Below are 21,736 nucleotides of genomic sequence, written 5' to 3'. Positions count from 1 at the left end.
TATTGAGCGGCAGCGTCTGAGAAAGAAGGGCTTCTCAGACAAGGTCATCGCCACTATGCTGAGAGCGAGGAAGCGCTCTACTTCTACTGCTTACGCCAGGGTTTGGCGTATATTTGCAGCGTGGTGTGAAGCAGGCTCACTTTCTCCCTTCACTGCTCCAATTTCTTCAGTGTTGGCATTCCTGCAAGAAGGTCTGGAGAAAGGCCTGTCGCTCAGTTCCCTTAAAGTCCAGGTAGCGGCTCTGGCTTGCTTCAGGGTCCGCCTGAAGGGTGCTTCCCTGGCTTCGCAGCCAGATGTGGTGCGCTTTCTCAAGGGAGTTAATCACCTGCGCCCTCCTCTGCACTCAGTGGTGCCTGCGTGGAATCTCAACCTGGTGCTAAGAGCATTGCAGAAGCCGCCTTTTGAACCCTTGTCGAGGGCATCTCTGAAAGACCTGGCGTTGAAAGCAGTCTTTTTGGTGGCTATCACTTCAGCCAGAAGAGTTTCCGAGCTCCAGGCGCTCTCATGTCGAGAGCCCTTTCTGCAGTTCACTGAGGCAGGAGTGACTATTCGCACAGTGCCTTCCTTCCTGCCCAAGATTGTTTCTCGCTTCCATGTGAATCAGCAGCTCTGTCTCCCTTCCTTTCGTAGGGAGGACTACCCAGAGGAGTACTCTGCTCTTAAATATCTGGATGTGAGACGAGTCATCATCAGATACTTGGAAGTGACCAATGAGTTCCGGAAATCGGATCATCTGTTTGTCCTGTTTGCAGGTCCTCGTAAGGGTCTGCAGGCTGCTAAGCCTACAGTGGCAAGATGGGTCAAGGAAGCCATTGCAGCGGCTTATGTGGCCGCGGGGAAGGTGCCGCCTATCCAGCTGAAGGCTCACTCCACTAGACCTCAGGCGGCCTCGATGGCAGAGGCCGGGTCCGTCTCCTTGGAAGAGATATGCAAGGCGGCAACTTGGGCTTCGGCTCATACATTCTCCAAGCATTACCGCTTGACTGTGGCTGCACGGGCGGAGGCCCGGTTTGGAGCTTCAGTGTTGAGGTCAGGGATTTCAATGTCCCGCCCTGGGTGAGTACTGCTTCGGTACATCCCACCAGTCTTGATGATATGGAAGGTAAAATTATGTATCATACCTGATAATTTTCTTTCCATTAATCATAGCTGATCAATCCATAGCCCCTCCCAGATATCTGTACTGTTTTTATTCTGGTTGCATTTCAGGTTCAAGTTTAGTCTTCAGTTACTTCAGAAAGACTTCGTGTTCAAGTTTTTTCACGTGGATTCTTCAAGAGTTGAGACGAGTTTGTGTTACAGTGAGCTGCTGCATTCCTCTCCCCTCCGTTTTACGGGGCTGGATTGAGATTTAAATTCTGCCGGCACTCCCTCCCACTTCGTGCGGCTGTAGGACAGCTTTGTACCCCTCCCGCTTCGGCGGTGTTAGGGTCAGTCAGCTCCTCCCGCGGTTGCGGTTGCAGGATAAACCAGATCCCCCCGCATCGGCGGGTATGGTGTCCCTCCCCCGCTCCGCGGGGATGAGCTGGACGGATTCCCCTCCCCCACTTGTGTGGGGATGAGCTGGGTTAATTCCCCTCCCCCGTTTCGGCGGTGGTGAGCTGGGCAGAGTGTCCCTTCGTGGGTGTAATTCTCTAAGTGCTGAGTCCTGCGGATGGAGCTTTGATATCGACATACTGAGGAGTTTCCGGCAGCACATGACCACATATAGGGAGGCAAAAGGATTGCTCTCTATCTCCACCTGCTGGTAGATGGACACAACCCACCAGTCTATGGATTGATCAGCTATGATTAATGGAAAGAAAATTATCAGGTATGATACATAATTTTACCTTTCATATCTATCATCTATAAAACTAATAATCTGAAAGCCCATTTCTTTGGCTTACTTCCTTTATGCTTGGCACCCCCCCCCCCCCCCCCCCCCCCGAGTGATCTCCCCTGAGGGGCAGAGCTAGTAATGGTCCCGAGACAGGCAATTAGTGGAGACACCAGAGGGACCCATGGAGATGAATGGTTCTTTCCTCCCTTCCTTATCCCTTTTCTTCTGCATTATCTTCCTGATCCCTTTCCAACCAAATCCATTTTCCTGTCTCTCACCATTCCTAGTCCTCTTCCTATTCCCCACCATGGGTCCTTTTCTCCCCCTAGCCAAGATACTTGCTCTCCTTCAATCCCTAGTTCCTCTTTTTTCACCTGCTCCTGAGCCCCTGCTGCCTTGCCCTTGTTTTCTCTCTCTCAATTTTTGGTTCCATTTTTCTTTCTCAATATCCCTGCACTTCTTCCCTTATTTTCTCTGTCCCCATCCCAGGGTCTGTCTTCCCCTCTGCTCACATTCTAGATCTTCTGTACCCATATCTTGTCCCATCAACTTGTAGAAAGCTATTCTCTAGAAATTTCTCATATTTCTCCATCTTCCATAGTTTCTGTGCACATCCTCCTCCCATTTCTGGGCATCTCTTCCCACATAATCATCCTTGGAGGGCTCTTCCTGAATTATCCTCACTTTCACCATAGAAATTTTTTTTCGCAGACACATTTTCTCCCCAGTCTCCACAGAAATGTTTCCCACGTTCTCCTCATTTCCCCAAAAATGCTTATTATATTTCTCCAGTTTTTCCTGATTCTCTTAGCCTAGATAGAGAAGCTTCCTGTGCTGTGTGGTGCTACTCTCACAATATGAGGATAATCCAGATTGTATTTCTATCATTGTCTGCTGCTCTTCCACCAATGATGGAAAGTAGAGAGGGAGAGGCTGGACTGCATCTCTCTCATCACATGGCATCTTCCTGGGAGTAGAGGGGAGGGGGATGGAGCAGCGCCTGGCTCTACACTGTCTCGCTTCCATCAGCCTGCTCTGCTGTACGGTGCCACCCCCTCATGTTTGCTCCCCCTTGAGGTGTGTGATTTGCACAGTGGTCATTCTGAGCCTACTTGAAGAAGTTAGCCTTTACTTAAAACTGTTACATAGAATTGAATGAGACTGCAACACTATTGGAAACTATCATGCATAGTCTGCATAAGGATCTTTTTCAGAAAGCTAGGAAGAATCTGGCCATTTGGTGTCATATGTACTCAGGTGACCTATATGTGCAATTGGTGAACTGTTTTCAAAGAACACCTGCTTTTGTCTGTGCTGTGTTTTAATGTGAAATGTTCATTGTATCCTGCCCAGGACTGTGAATGGTATGGGTAATAAAACTTTTAAAATAAATAGTTAAGCAATTTTGCTTTCTCATGGTTCCTTTTGTCCCCATAAATGAAATCTATTTTCAGCTTGTCCAGAACTACTCAATCCTGCTTTGCAGCTCCCTTTGTCATTTCATTTACTAACTCCTGCCCACACAGCTCTACCAGTTCACTTTAATTAACATAGTAACATAGTTACTTTTTGTATACCCTACCTTGATTTGTACCTGTCCTCTTCAGGGCACAGACCGTATAGGAGTGGAGGAGTGGCCTAGTGGTTAGGGTGGTGGACTTTGGTCCTGGAGAACTGAGGAACTGAGTTCGATTCCCGGCACAGGCAGCTCCTTGTGACTCTGGGCAAGTCACTTAACCCTCCATTGCCCACGGCATTGAGCCTGCCATGAGTGGGAAAGCGCAGGGTACAAATGTAACAAAAATAAAATAAATATCCCTGCCTCCCAACCACCAGCCCCGACACAGACCATATAAATCTGCCCAGCACTATCCCCACCTCCCAACCACCAGCCCCGCCTCCCACCACTGGCTCTGCCACCCAATCTCGGCTAAGCTCCTGAGGATCCATTTATGTTTATCCCACGCACGTTTGAATTCCATTACCGTTTTCATTTCCACCACCTCCCGCGGGAGGGCATTCCAAGCATCCACTACTCTCTCCGTGACTAAATACTTCCTGACATTTTTCTTGAGTCTGCCCCCCTTCAATCTCATTTCATGTCCTCTAGTTCTACCGCTTTCACCTCTCCGGAAAGAAAGTCTGTAAAGACTATTATTTTGCTTGCAAACTTTTTCCAAATTCCTGGGCCGCCGTGGACATCGACCCACTTACTTGTGAGAACAAGCAGCCTGCTTGTCCTCGGAGCATAGAGGACAAGCAGGAAGAGGGAAAAACTTTTTCACATTACTGTATTAGGGAAACTCTGCTTCAAAGTTTAAAGTAATCTAAAGTCATGGGAAACAATCACTTCAAGAATAATATAGCATCAAGAAATGTAGGCAATTAAATACACCGAAGAGACCACCTGTATTTCTGGCTTGTCGAACTGCAGTGGTCAGGTTACCTCCTTCCCTTGTCAATAAGGTTCTACAGATCCCTCTCCTCTCACCATCATCCCCGTGTTTGCACTTCCCCTCCCCAGGCTCCCTCTCTACCCTTTTTTCCTCTCTCCCTAAAACCCAATTTTATTGGCTTTACCAGTGGCTCCCTCCTCATCTGCAACCTCTCTTTCTTGTGTACTGGAGCTCCTGTCTCACCAAGCCTCTTCTTTTCAACCACATGGGCTCTTCCCTTCACAAGTATGCTCCATATCTTTCCACCTCCTTACCTGGGTTACTCGATCCTACCATTCAAAAAAGGCTACCCAATTTCAATTTCCCTACCTCTCTAACCTCCCCTCCCCTCCCCTCAACCCAGCCCCCAATCTCTGCAGCTGTCCTCTCACCCAGTTCATGGCCTTTTCCTCCTCCAGGGCTTTGGCATGCTTGATAGCTTCTGCTTCCTCTTTGTCCTTCCGAAGCATCCTACGTAGCTATAGTTCGGTTTTCTCTTTTCCACATGCATCGCTTTGCACTTGCTCATATTAAACGTCATCTGCCATTTAGACGCTCAGTCTCGTAAGGTCCTCTTATAATTTTTCACAATCTTCTTGCGATTTAACAACTTTGAATAACTTTTGTGTCGTCAGGAATTTTAATGACCTCACTAGTTACTCCCATCTCTAAATCATTTATAAATATGTTAAAAAGCAGCTGTCCCAGCACAGACTCCTGGGGAACCCCACTATCTACCCTTCTCCATTGAGAATACTGACCATTTAACCCTACTCTCTGTTTTCTATCTTTAAACCAGTTTTTAATCCACAGTACGACACTTCCTCCTATCCCATGACTCTCCAATTTCCTCTGCAGTCTTTCATGAGGTACTTTGTCAAACGCCTTTTGAAAATCCAGATACACAATATTAACCGGCTCGCCTTTATCCACATGTTTGTTAACCCCTTCAAAGAAATGTAATAGATTGGTGAGGCAAGAGTTTCCTTAACTAAATCCATTGTGCCTTTCAGTTCTGATCCTTCTAGAACTGAGACCCTTTCTACACATTTGTACCAGTTCAGCTCAATCCTCCCCTATATTAACATATGCTATTCCAGGACTGAGATATTAACACACAATAGTTCTCCCAGTTCCCCTGTTTCCTGGCCTGAATCAAGCTCTACTCATTTTTATGTCAAGGAGGATTTTTGTCTGATGTGTTTTGTCTCTTTTCCTGTGCAGTATACGAAGGATCAGGAGGGACATAAGCAGTTCCCCAGCAAGTGATCGAGGCCGTCTACCTTCCAGGGGATCCAGAAGGTACACTAGAAGAAATCTTCAAGGTGGCAGTTCATCAGGTAGCGGTTATAGCTAATCAAATTATGAAGATCATATCAAATGTATGTGTTGTTGTTATCACCAGGATAGAGAGAATCAATAAGACAGCAAACAAAACACATCAAAAGACATGCCGTCAGCCAAAAGAAGGGGTCACCAATAAAGTTTGTTTCCTACACCCCTTCCTGTGGCTGACTGTACTTCCTTTGATGTGTTGTTTATTTACACCTTATATGTGTGTAAACAAAGAAACTGACACCTATTATAAAGAAGAGTAATCAAAAATTTTTATTTTTTCAACTGTCCTCCCTTGGACAGAGGCAGCATGAGAACATCACACTGGAAGCAAAGTATAAAATATATATTTAGCAGTAATACAGAGATATATGTGTGCTTTGCTTAAGATACATATCTTCTCCTCAGTTTAAATACACTTACATTCATACTGCACCCAATGTGTGCACGTCAGCAACCCTTTTCTTTGAAGCCTGTTTTCACATTTCTTATCTACAAATGTCTGCTACATTCCTTCTGCCCCAGCACAGACTGTCTCTGTTTCACACCAGGCTGCTCAAGGTTGATTCTATGACTCCCTTATTATTTTCACAGGTTTGTGACTCATATCTCTTTTGCCTTAATGCTTGCATTCCACTGACCATAGGAACTTTCTTTTTTCCTCATTATATTCAACAAATCCTCCCTTGAACCTTGTAAAGCAAGGTTCACCAAAATTTCATGGTTATAGTTTTCATCACTGTTAGACTGGGCATCATCCTATAAATAGGTAACACCTCAGGCCGTCATGGCAATGATAAACATTTTCTATCAAACCATAGAACTTTCGGGAGTCATCAGTAACCCAGGACAGTTTGGTTCATAGTCACTGGTGTCAGGCATTATATTTTGTATCTGAGTTACCATGGTCATTTTCAATGAATCTTGACATGCTCGTCTGCAGCAGCCAAGCAAACAACATAACAAGAGTCCTGCAACACACATGAAAACAATACATCCAGTCACAATCCCTCTTAACCATGGACCTAATCCTCCAAACCAATTTTTTATGGTATCCCACCATGACGTGTCTAATATTCCTTCATAATCACTTACTTGAATTCTTGCTAGAGAAAGAATGCGCTGCATTGCATTTTTCACTATTATTGATTTCTGATAACAGTACAACATGAGGTATCATTAATAAGTTCACAAACATCATCATCAATCTGCCTTTGTAGGGCGGTTAAAGCAATGTCCAATTCATGGGTAACAACATGTAATAATGATTGTAAATTGTCTAATTGACATTCCTAATTCAGCAGTGGCAGCTGGTTCTGCAAAAGGTATCCAAGATGTAGTGTAGCTGCGGCAGCTTCAGAGCTCTGGTATGAAGGAGGCTGTTTTTGAAATTCCTCGTCTGCCTTCATGCATGCTGTTTCACGCGTCTGTGTCTCAATTTTCATTTTATCAGCATGGTATAAGTCTGCTGCAACCATGAACAGATTTAAAACATGTAAGTGTTTCTGTAAGGATTTTCCCTTTTTGTTTTGTTGTATGTATTTTAAAACAGACAACAGCTGAGTTCTTACAAATGAACCACCACCTGGCCCTGACAAAAATGAATCCTGTGAGGCATATCCAGCCCATTTCTCACAAACCTTTTGAATAACGGGTGCCTCAAAGGGAAAAGTATCCTTAACATGCACAAGGGGTGAGCAATTCTTTCGGCTATCTACATACAAAACATAAGGAGTGATAGATGTTTCTCCCTGACCCTCTGCAGCGGGTTGAGGGAATGGTTCCTTCTTAGACTGAAAATGTCTCATGATATAATAACAAACAATGCCTAAGCTAGCAAAATACACAGCAAACAATAATATAAATAATGAAAGATACAAGAATAAAAATAAAAAAGCAATTTTTCAAAAGACTTTGCTTCAAGATATACTCACGGTTCAGCTGATTGACAGTCTATAACCTACTCAATCCAGGCTGGCCATTTCTGGAGATCATAGGAAAGAAAGTCACACGATTACCAATCCAAAAACGTAATCAGAGCGACGGCAGCCGCGTCCTGCCGCGGTCGCCAATTTGTTTATTTACACCTTATATGTGTGTAAACAAAGAAACTGACACCTATTATAAAGAAGAATAATCAAAAAAAGAGTTTTATTTTTTCAACTGTCCTCCCTTGGACAGAGGCAGCATGAGAACATCACACTGGAAGCAAAGTATACTTACAAAATATATTTTTAGCAGTAATACAGAGATATATGTTTGCTCAGCAGTAATACAGAGATATATGTGTGCTTTGCTTAAGATACATATCTTCTCCTCAGTTTAAATACACTTACATTCATACTGCACCCAATGCACGTCAGCACGTCAGCAACCCTTTTCTTTGAAGCCTGTTCTCACATTTCTTATCTACAAATGTCTGCTACATTCCTTCTGCCCCAGCACAGACTGTCTCTGTTTCACACCAGGCTGCTCAAGGTTGATTCAATGACTCCCTTATTATTTTCACAGGTTTGTGACTCATATCTCTTTTGCCTTAATGCTTGCATTCCACTGACCATAGGAACTTTCTTTTTTCCTCATTATATTCAACAGTGTTTTATCACTATAAAAGGCGTGGATCAAGAGACAAACAGGATGATTTGTCACACAAATGAGTGATACTTTCCAGTGGTGCCAATAGGAAATGTTTCTTAGTTGTCTTGAAAAACCTAGAAGACTTTTCTGGGCATGCAAAAACATCCTGTTGATGGAACAAGATATGGGGAGAGAAGATCTAGAATGTGAGCAGAGGGGAAGATAGACTCTGGGATGAGGACTGAGAGAACAGGGGAAGAAGTGCAGGGCAGCTGTGGTATTGCCAGTGTGTTCAGATTGTCCCTACAACAGCCTTTTATATAGCACTGTGGGACCGTAATTCCATCTTAACATTCAAAAAGGTCTTTATCAGTATTTCAGGAACAAAACAACATGAGAAAGCTTTTGCGTCCTCTCATACATGAGTGCACATCTTTACAATCCATACAACAGATGGGCATGTGCAAACTGGACCCTTTGCTTCTAACCAACCCTCTTTCCAAGTACCTCCAGACAGACAGGGCACTTGCAAGCTGGGCCCCTAGCCTCATATTCTGCTTATTGCTTTACTTATAAGGCATTTAAAGTTTAATGGTTTTTATTCAGGATCAAAGCACCCAACATCGAACAACTAAACAACAAATCTAGATACAGACATCAAGCGGTTATATGACAATGAGCAAGCATAACAATAACAAACAAAAACATCTTACAGCCAAAAAACTGGGTATCATATGATCCCTTTTATGAAAACCCTCTCACTACCCTCCTACCCCATAACCCTATTTTCCGTTCAAATTTAACAGTTTTATGCAGGATCGCCGCCCTCCCCCCAACCCTACCTTTACCCATAGTTTAAACAGACAACTGAAGTGACCCGGCGCCTGGACTCTTATGACCCCAGGTCATCATTGAAAGGATAACGTCCCTTATTTCCATTCCACCCTCCCCTACCCAAGCAGAGAACCCCAAAACAACCCCTTATAGAACAGCGCCAACTTAAGAAACCCCTTGAAACCTATTCAGTACATCACTTCTTCCGTTAAGGGAGAATGTTGAGTATTATAAGAAAAGGGATGGAAACCAAGCATGAGGATGTTATAATGCCGTTATAGCACTCCATGGTGCGACCGCACCTGGAGTATTGTGTTCAGTTCTGGTCGCCTCATCTCAAAAAAAGATATAAAGGAATTGGAGAAGGTGCAGAGAAGGGCGACAAAAATGATAAAAGGGATGGGGGGACGACTACCCTACGAGGAGAGGTTAAGATGGCTAGGACTCTTTAGCCTGGAGAGAAGGCGGCTGAGAGGTGATATGATAGAGGTTTACAAAAGAATGAGCGGGATAGAGCGGATAGATGTGAAGCGTTTGTTTACGCTTTCTAACGATAATAGAACCAGGGGACACAAGATGAAATTAGAATGTGGTAGGTTTAAAACAAATCAGAGAGAGTTTTTCTTTACTCAACGCGTAGTTAGACTCTGGAACTCATTGCCAGAGAAGGTAGTGACGGCAGCTGGCCTTGCTGAGTTTAAAGGGGGTCTGGACAGATTTCTGAAGGAAAAGTCCATTGATATTTATTAAATTTTGGGTTTTTTGCTAGGTTCTTGGGGCCTTGATTGGCCGCTGTCGGAGACAGAGTGCTGGGCTTAATGGACCTTTGGCCTTTTCCCAGCGTGGCAGTGCTTATGCTTATGCCTGAATCCATCTTTCCTCACAGCGTTAAAAAAAAAAAAAAGAGCGCGCTTTTACTGCGTGGCTGTTCTGAGGCTTTCTCCAGAGATTCTGGTTCAGTGCAGCGTGACCGGATGTCGTTGACTTGGTCTCCTGAGGTGAGAGTGGTGCCCAGCTCCTCCGGGGAGGTTCCTGCGAACAGCGTTCCAAATGGGGTAAGTTTTGGCGCGAAGCCGCCATTTTATTGCTATATTTCCGTCCAGTCGGGCAATGGCTGCTGAAGGAGTTAAGCGCTGCTCCTGCTGTGGTAAGCGCAGGTCAGCAGTGGAGCTTTGCAGTACGTGCTCCTTAGACGCTCGAGCTAGTACGAGCATGGCAAACGATGATTCTTCCCGCTCAATGGAGCTGGCAGCAGGCGCCATTTTGGAAGCGCTGTATGCCTCGACCCCCGCGATGGCGGAGGAGTCTGAGTGCAGGGGGACGCCTCATTTCGAGGCTGCCAGAGTAGCTCCTACCTCCGTTTCACCTAATTCGGGGACTGAGGGCCAGGGTGAGTTTTTCTCTCCTGAGTTTGTGCTACTGATGCATAAGGCCTTCATGCTGAAAAGAGCTCTGCCGCAGGTGTCTGACACTGCGTTGCATCCTGGGTTCCCTCCGGGTGTTGATGCCCCGGTGACGGCTTCAGAGGTTATTTCCTCCCCCGAGCGTTGGAAACACGCTAAACATAGACGGGTAAATTTCCCGTCTGAAAGTGGCGCAAATCCTTTTTCCCCCCTGTGGTCGGGCTGTGGGGAGTCTGAGGGATCTGGCAGGCCCTCAGGGACAGATGATCCAGAGGAGGGTGCCTGTTTGCCACTGGATTAGAATGATCCCAATGCGGTTCGGATTTTCCACCGCGACGAGCTGCCAGCTTTCATTGCTGACGCCTTGCAGGCCCTCTCGATTGATGATCCTGCTGAAGGTGAGGCCTCTGTTAGGATGGCGAGTACTAAGAAGCCTACATGGTCCTTTCCTGTGCATGACTCCATCCAGGAGCTTATTTCAGCTCAATGGTCTGACCCCGATGGGCCTTTGACAGTAGCCAGGGTTATGGGTCAGCTTTACCCTCTGAGTGAGGTCCACTTGGCCCTTTTTGGGATGCCTAAAGTGGACGCCTTAGTCACGGCTGTGACAAAAAAGACCACTCTCCCAGTAGAGGGAGGGGTCAATTTGAAAGACATGCAGGACCGGCGGCTAGAATCCGCGTTGAAGCGGTCCTTTGAAATATCGGGACTTGCCTTAAGGGCGTCTATTTGCAGTTCCTATGCAGCCCGCGCCTGTCTTTCCTGGTTACAACAGGTGGTGGAGCAGCCCACGGAGGGTGCGGGGTCCCTCTCTGAGGTTGCCCCGCGGATGGAGTCGCCCTGTCATTTTTGGCTGACGCCCTTTATGATCTGGTCAGAGCTTCGGCTAAGCAGATGTCTGTGGCAGTTTCGGCCCGCTGCCTTCTTTGGCTGCGGCATTGGGCGACTGATATGGCCTCTAAGCAAAGGCTGGTGAGGTTACCCTTTCGGGGCCTCCTGTTATTTGGAGAGGATTTGGAGAAGATTGTTAAAGACCTAGGGGATTCTAAGCCCCAGCGGTTACCTGAGGATAGGCCGAGGCCTTCTTCCAAGAGTCCTGTGTTTCCCTCCTCTTCCAGACCTCGCTTCCGTGAAGCTCACAGGTATCGCCCGGGGCACTCTGCTGGGTTTTCTCAAGGTGCCCGTTTTCAGAAGAGGAACTCCTTTCGCTCGGAGAAACGTTCCGCAGCAGCCGGGTCATGGCCAGGAGTTCAGGGGCGTGCTCCACAATGATGGGGCGCTGGTCCACTCCTCTATTCCTGCAGTAGGAGGACGTCTTTCCCTCTTTCTCGAGGAGTGGACCAAGATAACTTCGGATCAGTGGGTCCTAGACCTGATCAGAGAAGGTTACCGATTGGAATTCGGTGCCCTGGTGAGAGATGTGTTGTTGGAGTCCCGATGCGGCACTGCCGTCAAACGGGACTCCAACCTCGGAGCAGTGATCCCGGTGCCTCCCGCTGAACGCAGCTGCGGTCTCTACTCCATTTATTTTGTGGTCCCTCGAAAAGGCGGGTCTTTCAGACCGATCCTCGACTTACGACAAGTAAACGAGGCCTTAAGAGTGAGACACTTCCACATGGAAACCATGCGCTCCGTCATTGCAGCGGTTCAGCTAGGAGAGTTTCTTACATCTCTGGACCTCAAGGAAGCTTACTTACACATTCCTATTTGGCCCCCGCACCAGTGTTTCCTCCGGTTTGCGGTGTTGGGCCAACATTTTCAGTTTCGGGCCTTGCCTTTCGGCTCCCCAAGGTAATGGTGGTGGTAGCTGCCTTTCTCAGACGAGAGGGTATCAGAGTTCACCCTTATCTCGACGACTGGCTCATCAGAGCGGATTCGGCAGACGAAAGTCATCTTGCCACAGCCAGAGTGGTGACAGTCCTGCAGACTCTGGGGATGGGTAGTCAATATACCCAAAAGTCACCTGACCCCCTCTCAGTCTCTCGAATATTTGGGGGTCCGGTTCGACACGGCCTCAGGGTTTGTCTTTCTCCCCGATCACAGGAGGTGCAAGCTTCAGAATCAGGTCTGTCTGCTCCTGTAGATGCCTCGCCCTCGAGCTTGGGACTTTGTCCATCTGCTGGGGTCGATGACGGCCACCTTGGAGGTGGTTTCCTGGCGAGAGCGCATATGAGGCCACTGCAGATTGCCCTGCTCCATCAATGGTCTCCGATTTCCCAGGAATATCAACGCAGACTCACGTGGCTCCCTGCAGCCTGGCACAGTGTGGATTGGTGGCTCTCTGACAGGATGCTGCAATAAGGAATTCCACTCGCGCTTCCTTATTGGTGCCTGGTGATAACGGTTGCCAGTCTTGGGCTGGGGAGCGCATTGCCAGTGAAGCTATGCTCAGGGTCATTGGACACCCGTGGAAGCGGGGTGGTCCATCAATCGCTTGGAACTGAGAGCGATATTCCAGGCTCTTTTGGCCTTCCACAAGACTCTGAAGGGGCTTGCTGTCTGGGTTCTGTCAGACAACACGACAGCGGTGGCCTACATCAATCGTCAGGGCGGCACTCAGTGCAGGGCCCTGGCTGCGGAGGCCGCTCAGATTTGCCACTGGGCTGAGCTCCACCTGCAGCTTCTGTCAGCAGCTCACATAGCCTGTCAGAGCAACGTGCAAGCTGATTTTCTCAGCAGGCATCAAATCGACCCGGCAGAATGGGAACTGGCAGAACTCCCGGAATGGATCTTATGGCGTCAAGTGCAAACGCCAAAGTCCCTCGCTTTTTCAGCAGACGGAGAGATCCTCGCTCGGCGGGGTTGGATGCACTGGCTCAACCCTGGCTCTCAGGCCTCCTATATGTGTTCCTTCCTTGGCCCTTGATAGGGCGAGTCCTCTTGCAGATTCAACTGCACCAAGGATTGGTGATTCTCATCGATCCAGATTGGCCAGGGCATCTGTGGTATGCGGATCTCTGCCGGATGCTGGTGGAGGCTCCACTTTCTTTACCTCGGGCTCCAAACCTGTTGGTTCAAGGCCCGGTGACTATGGAGGATCTCTGACGATTTGGTCTTATGGCCTGGCTCTTGAGAGGGCGCAATTGAGAGATAAGGGCTACTCTAACAAGGTCATCTCCACTCTCTTGCAGGCCCGGATATGCTCGGATATGGCGTAAGTTTGAGGAGTGGTGTGCCCCGAAGGAGGTCACACCCACGCGGGCTACGATCTCGCTGATCCTAGACTTTTTGCAGGATGGCTTACAAAAAGGCCTGTCTTACAGTTCCCTTCGGGTGCAAGTGGCAGCGTTGGCATGCTACCAAGGGAAAGTCTCTGGCTTATCCCTTGCTGCTCATCCGGACATTGCCCAATTTCTCAGAGGGGCGCTTCGGCTCCACCCTCCCGTGTGGTTGCCTTGTCTGGCCTGGAACCTGGGGCTGGTGTTGAAGGCTCTCCAGCGTTCGCCTTTTGAGCCGCTTAAGCGAGCGTCTGAGAAGGACGATCCGCTACCGTATACAGTTCAAGCTTCTCCTTTTAACCTTCAAATGCACTCAATCTGCAGCCCCCCCATTACCTCTCTACCCTCCTCTCCCCGTATGTTCCCACCCGTAACCTCCGCTCTCAGGACAAATCACTCCTATCTGTACCCTTCTCCACCACCGCTAACTCCAGACTCCGCCCCTTCTGCCTCGCATCACCTTATGCCTGGAACAGCCTTCCCGAGCCCATACGTCATGCGCCCTCCCTGCCCATCTTCGTCCTTACTCAAAGCCCATCTCTTCTCCCTTGCTTTTGGCGCATAACCACCTTCCCCACTCATGATACCTACACTGACTACATAGTTTGTAACCTTTAGATTGTAAGCTCTTTTGAGCAGGGACGGTCCTTCCCCATCTTAAACTTGTACAGCGCTGCGTAACCCTGGCAGCGCTATAGAAATGCTTAGTAGTAGTAGTAGGACTCTCAAGACAGTCTTTTTGGTGGCCATTACATCGGCTAGACGCGTATCTGAGCTTCAGGCGCTTTCCTGTCAGGACCCTTTTCTGCAGTTCTCAGAGTCCGGGGTGACGGTATAGCATGATCCGAGATTTTAATGGGTCTAGTCTCCGCTGCGAGAAATGAAAATGTAATCAATCCTGGATATGATGGCGTGCGCCCAAGACAAATGAGTTATAATCCTTTTTTACCAGGTGCAAGGTGCGCCAAACATCCACCAAATCCAGGATCTCACTCAGCAATGGAGTACCCCGGGATTCTCGGTAGGATCCACTCATTGTCCCATGAGATCTATCTAGCCTCGGATCCCCCACTTCATTAAAGTCCCCTCCCACAATAAAAAGAACCCCATCAAAGCTCTGAAGATGATTAAGAATCTGCCTGTAGACAACTTTAGTGTAAGTAATTGGCACGTAAACATTACAGAGGAGCAATGGTTGGCGCTCAATAGTTATATGAACTAACAAAAATCACCCAGCTTCATCATTAATAATTTTATGAGTAGCAAGCTGGATCCCTTTCCAAACTAATATAACGACACCTGCCTTTTTGGCCCGTGTTGGAGATGCAAAATAAGAACCAACCCGCCAACGACAAAGCTTTTGATGCTCCCTTGCATCTAGATGCGTTTTCTGGAGGAAAGCAATGGACACCTTCGGTTGGTTTAGCGCTTGAAGTATTTTCTGATGCTTAATTGGGGAAGAAATACCTCCCTCATTCCAGGTCACTATTTTGAAGGGCATTACATGATAGCATTATACAAATGATACAAAAAGTTGATAACCACTCTAATAGAGCGATAAGGGCATCCAGATTGTCCACTGAGAGAATCAAAATTAAGCTGTCAACACTGGGGAACTACTTACAAAGGATATTTCTTTAAAAAAGTTCAGGATGGTCAGGTTGCTAGCATGACTTTGTAAACAGGGGGGTTAGATTGTGAGCCCTCCAGGGACTCTTGAGCTACTACTGAAAAAGGTGTGAGCAAAGTCTAAATTTGAAAAAAACAAAAAGCAAGCCAAAGACCCTGCAGACCCAGACTAAACTGAGTGCAATACAAAAGCATGTATTTGCAAGGCCAGAGAGAATATAAAAGCTAGATATTTTCAAAAAACAAACTTCAGTTAGTAGATTTTTGTATTTGAAAGAAAAAATAGAAATTAACAGCAAACAATGTGGTTTTTGAGGATTTTTATTTTTTTGAATGACCCTTTGTAAGAAAAACTTAAGCATCACCATACTGGGACAAAACGAAGGTCCATCAATCCCAGTACCTTGTTTCCAACAGTGGCCAATCCAGGTCCAAGTACCTGACAAGATCTCAAATGAGTAAAACAGATTTTAAGCTGCTTATCCTATAAATAAACAATGAATTTTCCCAAGTCCATCTTGATAATGGCTTATGGGCTTTTCTTTTAAGAAATTGCTGTGGGTTTTTTAAACCTTGGTAAGCTAACTGCTTTTACTATATTCTCTGGCAACAAATTCTAGAGTTTAATTACATGCAGAGTGAAGAAATATTTTCTCCAATTTGGCCTTGTATTTTTGGAAAGCGTAAACAAGCAATTCACATCTACTCGTTCCACTCCACCCAGAATTTCTTATCTCCACTCAGCCATCTCTTTTCCAAGCTAAAGTGCCCTAGCCTCTTTAGCCTCTCCTCATAGGAAAATTGTCCTATCTCCTTTATCATTTTTATTGCCTTTCTCTGTACCTTTTCTAATTTAGCTATATCTTTTTTGAAACGTGGTGACCAGAATTGCATACAGTATTCGAGATGCGGTCGCACCAGGGAACAACACAGAGGCACTATAATATTTTCAGTTTTGTTCTCCATTCCTTTCCATTCTATTTGCTTTCTTAGCCGCTGTTGCACACTGAACAGAGGGTTTCAATGTATCATCAATGGCGACACCTAGATCCTTTTCCTGGGTGGTGACTCCTAATGTGGAACTTGCATCATATAGTTAAGGTTTGGGTTCCTCTTCCCTACATGCATCACTTTGCACTTGCTCACATTAAATGTCATCTGCCATTTATTGGTACCTTATTGGAAGTGGTACCTTTTCTTTTTAAAGGGGATCCTTGTAATAGAGAAAGATGTTTTCAAAAATATAATGCTGACATAACATTTAAATTTCATTTTGATGTCCACTTACATTTTTCCATAATGTTTTTGTTTTTTGTCCAAGATAGCTGGGAATCTGAGCTTTTCAGTGGTTCCAGGTATAGGAGTAACCACCCAGCAACTGTAGAAATAAAAGAATTAAACCTCTTACTGACGTTTCCCTTGATGTTTGTATCACGTTCTGTTAACCTGTGCTTTGTGGGCCATGTCTTCTGTGTTAAGAAAATTGATACTTCACTTTTTGAAACTGTTTATGTTAATGGCTTAAATGTATCTGATTTACCTCTAAAACCAGTGGAAAGTTTCAGAAGTCGTCAGTCATCAGTGAGCTCTCTCAGTGATCTAGAAGGTTTCCATGAGCCACTCCCTGCCAGGTATGTAAGTTTCTGGTTTAGAATGTCATTGTGCTTTTCCTGTTTAGCTTCAGTTGTTGTTTTGAACTGCCTCATTAAACTTACTCCTCTGCTAAAGCTACATGGTTCATTATTTAGCACACTTCTGAGTAAGAAACTTTTCTTAAAGCATAGCTCAGGGGTTCCCAAACTTTTTCGGTTTGCGCCCCCCCCTCCCCCAATGGGTCTCTGCACCCCCCTCCACACTTTCACTGCAGCCCCCTCCTCTCACACCAGCACACCTCTGCCTCCCTGTAGCCCCCTCCTCTCACATCAGCATACCTCTGCCTTCCCTAAATCCAGCATCGCTTGTTAACTTCCTTCCTGCAGGTCCAGGATCGCTTCCTTGTTCTTCCCCCACCACCGCTTTAGTGCTTGCAGCTTACGTTTTTGGGTGTCCGCGATTCTCAAAGGCACTCCAGGTCCTTCCCAGTCTGCCACTTCCCGGCCCTCTCTGATACAACTTCCTGTTGCAAGGGTCGGATGAGGCAGAGGGAAGTCCCCGCAGTGTCTGTGTGAATCGTGGACAGCCAAAAAATGTAAGCTGCAAGCACTGCAGCGGTGGCGGGGGAAGAAGCAGGAAGCGGCAGACACTGGAACTGCAGGAGGGGAAAGTAGGGAGCAATGCATTGTTGCACCCCTGAGAGTTCCCTGCGGCGCACAGTTTGGGAACCACTGGCATAGCTAAAAATCTTTATTTCCCAAGTATCATACCTCTCCATCATACATAGAGCTGTACCTTGCCTTTCCAGTTATGAAAACATCACCCTAATTTTCCATAGTACCTTATTCCTGTACTGTGGGGCCCCTCCTATTCCGATACTTAAAACCCTTCCCACAGCACAGCTCAGCAGATCTTATCTTACTGCTGATCAACAGCTCACTATCCAGCTTATTTTCGAAAGAGAAGGCCAGCCATCTTCCGACACAAATCAAGAGATGGCTGGCCATCTCTCAAGGCCGGCGAAATCAGCATAATCGAAAGCCGATTTTGGCCGGCCTCAACTGCAGTCCATCGTGGAGCCAGCCAAACTTCAAGGGGGCATGTTGGCAGGGTGCAGAAGGGGCATGGTACGAGATGGCCGGCTTCACCAGATAATGGAAAAAAGAAAGCTGGCCCTGCCGAGCATTTGGCCGACTTTACTTGGTCCCTTTTTTTTTAGGTCCAAGTCCCAAAAAAGTGCCCGAACTGACCAGAAGACCACCGGAGGGAATCGGGGATGACCTCCCTGGACGCCCCCAGTGGTCACTAACCCCCTCCCACCCTAAAAAAAAAAAAAACTTTAAAAACTTTTTTTTTGCCAGCCTCAAATGTCATACCCAGGTCCCTGGAGCGGTTTTTAGTGGGTGGAGTGCACATCAGGCAGGTGGACCCAGGCCCATCCCCCCTACCTGTTACACTTGTGGTGGTAAATGGGAGCCCTCCAAATCCCCCCCAAAATCTACTGTACCAACATGTAGGTGCCCCCCCTTCACCCATAAGGGCTATGGTAATGGTGTAGAGTTGTGGGGAGTGGGTTTTGGGGGGGATTTGGGAGGGCTCAGCACCCAAGGTAAGGGAGATATGCACCTGGGAGCTATTTAATATTTTTTGTTTTTTGTTTTTTTTTAGAAGTGCCCCCTAGGGTGTCTGGTTGGTGTCCTGGCATGTCAGGGGGACCAGTGCACTACAAATGCTGGCTCCTCCCACAACCAAATGCCTTGGATTTGGCCGGGTTTGAGATGGCCGGCCTCGGTTTCCATTATCGGCAAAAACCGAGGCCGACCATCTCGAACCCGGCCATCTCTGACATTTGGCCGGCCTCAACCGTATTATCAAAATGAAAGATGGCCGGCCATCTCGTTCGAAAATACGGTCGGCCCTGCCCCTTCGCGGCGCCGTCCTCGGAGATGGGCGCCCTTAGAAATGAACGGCCCCGTTCGAAAATTCACCTCTGTGTATCCTTTCATTCTCCAAGGATAAGCAGGACATCAATTGCTACATATGGGTGATGTCATCCGATGGAGCCCAGCATGAATGCTACCAAGTGTTCTATTTGTAGAAGTTTTTCACGGCCTTGATCGCACAGGCACTTTTACCTTCTTACCTGTCTCATTCAAGCAGAAGCAGGCAGTCGTCATTCTTCCATGGAGTTGAGAGGACCTATTTAAGTGTACTCTCGTCACAGTATTTTTTTATCTTGGCGGCCTTCCCTGCCATGCAATAGTTGTGCTATGTGAGTAGTGTGGGACCATTTTTCCCCCATTTTTGTTTTTCCTGTTAGTTTTTTCTTAGCAGTTTCGCCCTTTTAAGTGTTCTTTATTCTTTTGCAACTCCACAGCTCACATAGGCCTGAGCTTCCCAGCCGGGACTAGTTTTTCCTCTTTCTTTCAAACCTGAGCCATTTGATTTTGCTGTGGCTATTTTTCCTTCAATGTCACAAAAAATTCCCAGTGATTTAAAAAAATGTTCTTGGGGTCGGGGGGTCGGGAGAGGAGCTTGTCCAACATGACTGCCTGTTGAGCTGTGTGGCAAGATGCTCATCTCCTACCTTTGTCTGATGGTGAAGAGAAAATCGAAGACCTGGGTTTTCCCTGTGGATCATTGGGTTGTTCCTGCGCAGGTTGGACAGCTGGATGCCTTCATTGTACAGGGCCTAATTGCAGTGTCTCCAGAGATAAAACCTTTGACTGGGGCAGGCATCATTTGATGATGTCCAGTGCGGTAGTATGGCTACTCCGCTTCAGAACTGCAAGAAAAAAGAAGAACCCATGGTTTCTGAGAAGCAGGAAGATGTACTATCATTGATTCCAGTGATTCAGGGTTCTGGGCAGGCTGGTGTAGAGACTTTGAAGGATGCCTCTTTGCAAACTCATATACCAGTTACTGAAACTGTTTCTACACTTCATCCAGGGAGTGGGATCAGAGTTGCTCCTTTACAGAGGCCACGGATTTTTAACTTGGAATCTATATGGGAAGCTATATCTGTTCTTGAGACTTCTTTGAGAACTCAGATACAGAAACTGAATTCACATATGGATTTGTTTATATCTGTCAGAAACTGAATTCACATATGGATTTGATTATATCTGACCCAGAAGCCTTAAAGAAGAGAATGACTATTGCAGAGAATAAAATTGAGGTTTCTATGACGAAACTGAAAGTATTAGAAATGTGAGGTGAGAACTTGGAAAATGCTGTCAGACGTCAGAATCTTAGACTAAATAATTTTCCTAAGCTTTATCCTACTTCAGTGTTGGATATGTTTAAGAGATGTTTGTTTGTAACATTGAAGGTTCTATCGATTTCAAAACTTTATTACCTTCCTGTTGGTAAGAGGCAAGTTCAATCTATCCAACATGGTTTGCCTATGTATACCTTAGACATGACTAATTTCCTAGAACTGTCGGATATGGAGGTTCTAGTTCCTGCTATTCTTAGTATAGCTGGCTTTGGACTCTGTCATGGAATGGTTCTTGAAGATGTTCTTAGTATAAAGATGTTTTGTTTATTTATTTGTTGCATTTGTACCCCACATTTTCCTACCTATTTGCAGGCTCAATGTGGCTTACATAGTACCCTCAAAGGCGTATGCCCAGTCGGTGGTTAACAAAGACAAAGTTGTATAGTGATCATATGAGGTATAAGTGGAGGGCCGGAATGGATGAAGATTGCGTGTTCTGTTCGGTCATAGTCATGCTCTGTTGGTAGGTGAAGAGGGTTAGATGGGGTCGTTGGGGTAGGCCTTTTGAAGAGGTTGGTTTTTAGTGATTTCCTGAAGTTCAAGTGGTCATAGATTGTTTTCACAGCTTTTGGGAGCCCATTCCATAGTTGTGTGCTTAAGTAGGAGAAGCCGGCTGCATAGGTTGTCTTGTATTTCAGTCCTTTGCAACTTGGGTAGTGTAGGTTTAGGTAAGATCTTGACGATTTGACTTTGTTTCTTATTGGTAAGTCTATGAGGTCTGTCATGTATCTCGGGACTATGCCGTATATGATTTTGTGGACTAAGGTGCATATTTTGAAGATGATCCGTTCTTTGATTGGGAGCCAGTGTAACGTTTCTTCTCCGAGGACAAGCAGGCTGCTTGTTCTCACTGATGGGTGACGTCCACGGCAGCCCTTCCAATCGGAAACTTCACTAGCAAAGGCTTTTGCTAGTCCTCGCGCGCTCATGCGCATGCGCGGCCGTCTTCCCGCCCGAACCGGCTCGTGTTCGTCAGTCTTCTTTTGTCCGCGCTCGGTACGGTCGTGTTTTCGCAGTGTCGTGCCCTGCAAAGTCGACCTCGCGCGTTCTCTTCGTGTTGTAAAAAAAAAAAAAACCATCCTGTGTGTGGAAAGAGACTTTTCGGTCTCTTTTCCCCCCGCTATTTCCAGCTTTTTCGCCCCGGTAAGTTTTCTTTCGTCGTCGGGGTAGGCCGCTTTAGGCCTCGGGTCGAAGTTTTCTTCCCCTTGTTTTTCGGGTGCCTTTCCGCCATTTCGACTTTTGATCTCGCCGGCATGATTTTTTCCCGCCCATGACATCGAAGTCTCCCAGCGGCTTCAAGAAGTGCACCCAGTGCGCCCGGGTCATCTCGCTCACTGACAGGCACGCGTCGTGTCTTCAGTGCTTGGGGGCTGGGCACCGCCCGCAGGCCTGTAGTCTGTGTTCCCTTTTGCAAAAGCGGACTCAGGTAGCGAGATTGGCCCAGTGGAACGTTTTGTTCTCGGGCTCTTCGTCGACATCGGCACCGGGGGTAGCGAGTGCATCGACGTCTTCAGCGTCCAGACCTTCATCCTCGGCCGCCAGTGCATCGAGTGCATCGACGCATCGGCCCTCTGCATCAGCGCTGAGACATCGGACAGCTGCATTGATGT

The 21,736-nt window shown here is 46.8% G+C and overlaps 1 protein-coding gene across 5 annotated transcripts in view; it reads left to right on the top strand.

Annotated features, from left to right (window-relative positions):
* The window catches only part of CCDC61 (coiled-coil domain containing 61), a 647,013-nt gene that overhangs the window by 430,381 nt on the left and 194,896 nt on the right, over window positions 1-21,736 (top strand). For all 5 annotated transcript variants that reach the window (XM_030218079.1, XM_030218082.1, XM_030218080.1 and 2 more), the window contains 2 exons: window positions 5,482-5,597; window positions 16,806-16,884. In XM_030218079.1, coding sequence (XP_030073939.1) covers window positions 5,482-5,597; window positions 16,806-16,884 — 195 coding nt within the window. The remainder of the gene's footprint in view (window positions 1-5,481; window positions 5,598-16,805; window positions 16,885-21,736) is intronic.

This window comes from Microcaecilia unicolor, chromosome 11, assembly GCF_901765095.1.
Source record: "Microcaecilia unicolor chromosome 11, aMicUni1.1, whole genome shotgun sequence".
In the NCBI taxonomy this organism is placed as follows: Eukaryota; Metazoa; Chordata; class Amphibia; order Gymnophiona; family Siphonopidae; genus Microcaecilia; species Microcaecilia unicolor.
Note: the sequence above shows the minus strand (reverse complement) of the source record. Positions and strands in the feature narration are given on the sequence as shown.